Source organism: Palaemon carinicauda, chromosome 17 (genome assembly GCF_036898095.1).
Source record: "Palaemon carinicauda isolate YSFRI2023 chromosome 17, ASM3689809v2, whole genome shotgun sequence".
NCBI lineage: Eukaryota > Metazoa > Arthropoda > Malacostraca > Decapoda > Palaemonidae > Palaemon > Palaemon carinicauda.
The window spans coordinates 68,516,223-68,523,171 of record NC_090741.1 but is presented as its reverse complement, the minus strand read 5'-3'; the positions used below and the strand labels follow the sequence as shown (position 1 = coordinate 68,523,171).

The 6,949-nt window shown below is 32.6% G+C and overlaps 1 protein-coding gene across 3 annotated transcripts in view; it reads left to right on the top strand.

Annotated features, from left to right (window-relative positions):
- Positions 1–939: 939 nt before the first annotated feature.
- Positions 940–6,949, top strand: part of Appl (amyloid-beta-like protein) — a 72,967-nt gene continuing 66,957 nt past the window's right edge. For 2 of the 3 annotated variants that reach the window (XM_068391197.1, XM_068391196.1), the window contains exon 1: positions 961–1,100. In XM_068391197.1, the coding sequence (XP_068247298.1) occupies positions 1,029–1,100 (72 nt within the window). In that variant the 5' untranslated portion in view covers positions 961–1,028. Of the gene's footprint in view, positions 1,101–6,949 lie in introns of all 3 variants that reach the window. The other variant, XM_068391198.1, reaches the window with a different exon arrangement.

Below are 6,949 nucleotides of genomic sequence, written 5' to 3'. Positions count from 1 at the left end.
TTAAAAATATATTTTCATTTCATAGCAAAACGTAAAGTTTTAACGTGCAAGGTCATTGCCCGCCTAATGTAATATTAATATAATATAAATCGTGGCTGCATAATTATATTATATCTCAATTTTTCGCTCTTTTTTTTCTCGCGGCCAATTTCTGATTTCAGGTCGCAATCATTTTCTATTTAGAAATTCACGTTGGATTTATTATTATTATTATTATTATTATTATTATTATTATTATTATTATTATTATTATTATTATTATTATTCGAAAAAATCAGAATAAATCTGTAAACGTAAGTTAATTCGATTTTAGTAATAAATAAAAGGTTGCTAAATAAATATATCTATTTAACTATTAATCTGTGTATCTATATATATATATATATATATATATATATATATATATATATATATATATATATATATATATATATATATATATATATATATATATATATATATATATATATATATATATATATATATATATATATATATATATATATATAAATTTTAAACCGTACCATTTTTTGATGTTATTTATCTGCTTAGAATACTGTCTTACATTCCTCTGATATTCAGAATGAGATATTATCATTTAGTAGTTATTAATGGTATATTTTATGATTAAATTTCAAGAAGAAATGACCCATTTGTTAATTTTATTTTACATAACAAATGACAGAAGACATTAAATAGGCCTTACGAAATAAAATAGACCTTGAGTATTCACTTTAAACACTATTTGATTATTTATTAAATATTTATTGATTTATTTTAAGCTTCTATATGAAATTAGAACAACAAGAAGTAAAGCTAGATGCCCTCCTTCCCCGTTCGGCCATTTAAACCGCGCGCCATTGGAGGCCGAATACGATATCTTGCGCCGTAGCGGGACGAGAGCAGCGCTGCGGATAAACAAGTTCCAGTGTTACCGTGGGAACAGTTTTCAGCAGACGTCAGTCAGTGCATATACTGTCTCTTAGGTGAGAGGGTGTGTGAGTGCCCCCCGCAGGCAGATCCCGAAAATGAGACTATTACTAATATCATTCGTAAATTGTGCCATACTGGCATCCACGCACGCCGCCGGATATGTCGAGGTTGGTGTCTTATGTATTTTCGTGTTAATTTTAACGGCATTTTTGTCCCCCGCTTTATATTTTTTAGGCCAAGACGACGACATGACGTCTGGGGGGGACCACCTCTTGGGTAGGGCATTGATGGCGCACCACGACGCATCGATTCCTCAGCAGTGCTTCATTTCAGACGCTATTTTCACCGTCGGTTTCTCTCCATTTTGTGTTTTAGGGCATCTCATCTCTTCTTTTATGATTAAGGCCGTGATTGGGAACGTGGATTTGATTGATGGAGGCGAGAAGAATGGCTTGGAACAGAGAAATATTTACATTAGGGCTTGGCCACGGGACAGCAGCTGAGTTATAGGTTGGGGGGGAGGAGGGGAGGGGTCAGTTTTTGTCGCTGCAGAGAATCGAGCGGTTTTCGACGTTATGCCATCTCTTTTTGGTTCTGCCTCCGGTTCTCTTTTACGTATATTATATCTTATTATATTATACGCATGACATTTATTCTTGAAATTCAAGGCTTAAAGCTTAAGGAAGCCTTAAAAGTACGGCAGCAGCTTTGTTTCATCCCCATTTTACGGCTTTTTTTTCACGACCGTATGCCGCGTCTAGTTTAAGAAATTAAAAGTCTAAATGAATATCCTTTCTAATTAATTAATATGGTGGAAATCAAACGGAGCATAATGATTAATTAACGAATCAAGCATCGCAGGATTGTTGACCTGCTTTGAAAAGAGGAATGACTGTGGCCAGGATTCCAGACGCCTTGCCATAACCTATCGTGACCATTCCCTAACCAATTTTCTTTCTCATGGAAATATGTTAAAGTGAACATTCACGGGTCTTTATACATTGCCTTGCATCCTCGGAAGTATCCTATTCTATGGCTTGTAATGCAGAATACAGTTGTTATTTATTTCATTAATTACACTCACGTACGTCTGTCATAATTTAGAAGCAAGCATGGCCGAGTTTTAGAATGTTCTTCAATATCCCACGAGTAGACAAATCATCCAAGCGATATATTCATGTAACAGATGCATTTTCGTGTTTTCCTGCTTGGAGATTTACACATTCCAATTGTATTACCATTATATTACATCCTGTGCATGACGTATAGGTCATGCTTCAAAGTTTTTTTTTTTTTGTGTTTACAGATGCAGTATGCATCAAACCTGATTAACAAGGCTTGATATTTAACCTAAAATTAATCTCCATTTTATGAAAGATATGGTAATAACGTCTCATTTTTTCATGGAGATGATTTAGCAATATTATAGACAGAAAAGATTTACTACTAATATAACTTGAAGTGATAGGGAGCCTCTTTTAAAGAAGAAAGACTTAGAGGTTAAATTAATTTCAGTTTAAAAATGCACTTTTTATATAATTTATAGGCTCCGTGGTTCCCATGTCATTTAATTTGTGTAATGTACCACGTGAATATTGATAATTCTTTATTTTTTATTCCTCTGTGTAGCATAGGCCTCTTTATGATCACAACTTTTGAAAAGAGGTTTATTTTTGGGCTGAAAGATTGTATGTATATTTTAATGAGTTGCTGCAATTAGCCCTCTCCATTATTTGGTTATAATTAATGTTTCTTCTTGAGCCTTTGATATGGAAGTGTTGCGATCATATACATTTTTTACCTGGCCCATAAGTAAGGTTCAGATAGTTTTGTAATTTGAATGCTTAAGGCATATCATATTTGTTCTGTGTAATCTTTTATAATCTGAAGCTATTGCTTGTTTGCAGAACTCATTCTGAGTTTGAGGTACCAAATGCGGTTTTACCAGTTTGAAAGGCATTGTTTTATACGTTCAGAATTCAGTGTAGGAATTCTCTACCTTCTTACATTTTTCCATCAATCCTTCCGCCGTTCCAACAGTAGGGTTTTAAGTTGAAATTTTTAGTTTCTGATTATTTTTATTATTTAATTAATGATTTTAATGTCTAGAAGTTTTGAGCTGGTAATGTAGGAAAAAAAGCATTAATAGCATTACTGCTTATTGATTTCCAGGAAGGGATTTTGATTTTTCAAACCTTTGGTAGGAAATCTCTAGGTGTTTTCCCTTGCTTTTTTCATATCATAAATTTATAATATATTTCTTGAGTTTTTACAGGTTTAGAATGCTTGCCATATTATTTGGAAAGACTGCTTAATTGACTGTTTTTTTCTTTTTTTTTTTTTGGGGGGGGTGTTGTAATGCAAATTTTGAAATCTTTTCTTTCCATCAAAGAATTCCATTGTCTTTGATCTTAAATGCAATTTATAAACCGGTTTTTTGAAGATAAAGATAATGCTGTACCATAGATGTAACTGTTTTCTGTGAATATAGACGTTGGGTTAAAATCCAGCCTAATACATCATAGAGTAAAATTGTGTAACCCATGTTATAAATGACTTAGCTTTACGGGTGATATGTTTGATTGTTAATAAATGTAGATTAGAACCATTAGGGTGGTATGGATTACATAATCCACGAAGGTATTATATTGCGGATGTGAATTGAAAGACTGGGTTGCTGGGAGTTATGATGAAGAAATGTTTTGAATGTATTAGTTTTATCCTATGAAATCAGTAATGTTTAAAATAAGATTTTATGATTAACACATATTTAAAAAAAATCCTTTATGAAATACTTCAGTAGTTTCCCCAAAACTAGATTTGCATGGATTGTTGCATGTGGAAAGTAGTAATAAATTTTTTTAAATTGTTGGAACCAATCCAAAATTTGATTTTTCTCATAAATGACCTTGTAGTGTATATAGCTGTAGCATTAGAGTAATTTTGATATACTTGAAGGTCAAGAAGGCTTCTTAAAGTCTGCTCTAGCCTCTTGCCTTAAAATATCCTTTCAATTTTTATATAAAATAAATTTCTCATGTAGGTTCTCCTTTAAAATTCATTAGTTGCATAAATTTTTTTTTGCAAACATTATTTTGTCTTGTGGAGGTTCCCCTTTAGATCTTTAGCTGGGGACCGACAACCAATTTTTCTGATCCAGAGATTTTTTAACTGCAATGCAGATGTTTTTGTAGGTTTTTCTAACAGGATTGTAGCAGGAATAGATGCCTTTAAAACTAGCTAATGTAGATGGAATGTAAGTACATTTATGAATCTCAGCTAGTTTTTTGTCATTTTTTATCACATGAATGTTTTACCATATTTTTTACCAAATTATCTTAGTGGAATGCCTCTCTTGGGTTGGTAAGTCTTGAATTTTTACAGTTTTTCTTAAATGCAGTAGCATTAACTAGTGTTTTATTGCTATTTTAGTGATATCACTGATAAAAAGCTTATCTAATATTTATGTATTTTTAATATAGTGAAGACTAATATTTTTTTATTCTAGGTATGACATCCTTTTACAGTTATACATGGTTGCTCTTGTATTGATTTCCTCGTTTTTACATCATCATAAAGGCAAAATTTCTTATGATTTTATATGAATGCCTAAAGGGCTAGATAAGAAACTGCATGCCCTTCTGATCACCACTGCAGTGTTGGTAGCTTATTAATACTAATGAGAGAATATTTCCAGATTTTATTTTTAAATAGTGCTCCCTTTGAATTTTTAAAGGTTATTTTATAACCTGATGAAATTATTGATACGTATTCTGTCGTCTTTTGAGTTTTATAACTTGAGGGGGAAGTTTAAGGTTTTCATGTTTTTACCAGAGAATGAATCATATATCAGGGTTGTAGTTTCTCTTGTTCATTTATGAGTTTCCTCTGTAAGGTTTTTTGGTCACTTTGGTGTAAATGGAACATAAGATTGTCCATTGTCTTGGAGTTTTGGCACAGTTGATGGCACATTTCTATTTTGGTGTTTTTATAGCAGTTTTGCAATTATAGAGTGCAGTATATCTGTAGTTTGCACAAGTCTGTAAAAATGAGCATTAAGATACTGGACTACTATTGTAGAGCACTTTATAGAAGTTATTTCTTGCTTCAAAAGACCATTTGTCTTAGTTGTGCTTTCTACAGTATCATTATTAGCTTTGAACAAGGGGTAGGATATTTAGAAAGCTGCAGGCTGCAAAGTATATAGGAGGTATTTTAGGTAGTTACTTAGTTTAGAATAATCTTATATTGAATAGACAAATGACTCAATAAAAGCAAAAGATCCTGTCATCCATGAGCTTGGTGTACTTTATAGGAAAATAAGATAAATGATGAAATTATATGAAAAGAAAGGAGAAAGTTACAGTATTGGTATGCACTGGAGAAGTTACAGAATAAAGCTTCGTGAATTTTGCTGTAAAAATAACATAAATCCTCGAGGAAAGGCAGAAGAAAAAGTTATGAGAAATGGTAATTGGTACTTTGGCTTCATGCTATAGAAGTCATTGAATATAATTACTAGAAAAGATACCACACACAGATGGAAATGTGCCAATTATTTATAGATCTTTAAAGGGGATTGGACAGATTATTAAGGCAAGTAATCAAACAAGGTTTGTTAGGGTAAGGGGATATAAGAAAAAAAGTTTGTCATTAGTGATGTAAATACAATAATACTACATCTTGAGGGAAGAGCTCAAGTCCATATAGGATAAGCACGGAGCTCTTTGGTGTTTATTATTGTTATGAAATTACAAATTAGTGCAGGAAAGGGGTCCCCTGTAAGCTGTTGTATGCAAGTGACCTAGTGTTGAGAGCAAAATTTGAGTTCAGAGAGCAGTAAAAAAACAGTAGTGACATTTTGGATGAATTGTTGAGAGATGTCAGGACTTTTGGTAACAATAGATATCTCTTTAGTATGGAAAGCAAAGAATTATAATTGGTTCATATGGCCTCTATTATTCATTGCAGTAATGTGTTGACTGGTTTGACCTTTGGATGTTTAGATACGGGCCATGAGAATGGTTTAGAATTAGAGGTGTGCAATCATGAAATGTTAGATTTACAGTATGTGTGAAGCACAGTGGGAAGATAACTTTACAAATGAAAAGTTGATGAAATCATTAATTCCAGAAGCTCAAATAGGTTGGGAGAACTTAAAATCATTGAGATGGTTTGGACATGTGGTGATAATGGAGAAAACAAACTCCAGTAAATATTTAAGTGGTAGAATGAAGACTTAGTGCAGAATCCATGATATCATGGGGAAGGGTGGTACAGTGCAGGAAAATGTGGCTCTGGTGGAAAGTTCTGGAAGATTACTGGATAAAAGAGGATGTAGATAAGAGAAGATCTGTCATAAATACATATATATTAGATATTGGAAAAGTGTTATCTGACAAGATGTCTTGCCTTTTTGTAAGTGCATACAGTATTTCTAATCTTAATGTTGCACTCTGGGGACAAAATACATTGGTATTACTACTTAAGACGTATGATGGGTTTGGGCTTAGTCACTCAAATCTGTACTTTATTCTCAGACCTTATTGATTACTCTCACGTTGAATTTAGTTGCAGAAATTTATTGAAACTCTAAAATGTTATATGTGGGTTCAGTGAGGATTTTTCTTTTTCTTCCTCCCTAAAGTGTAGATTTTCATTTCTCAATTTTTAACTCGAGGGAAATATCATTAGGAAAGATGCACATCCGTGGCTATGAGTGAATCTATGACACTGTGCTGTACAGTAGCTTTATTTCAGTCTCGTGTACAGTAATTTATTTTACTATATTGCTTAGAATATTTGCAGATACTTTTGATAGGCTTTTACCCAGCATCATTTCATTACAGTATGTTCCTTAGTCGTTTTTCACTTCAAATTTTACGATTTATGATAAATTGTATTTTGGCGTGGTGTTGAATTTCCGTATTTCCTTTGGCTGTTTTTATCCTTGGGCCTTGTCATAATTATGCAGTATTGATCCTTCTTCAGAGAGCTTGTGTTTTTTATTGATCCT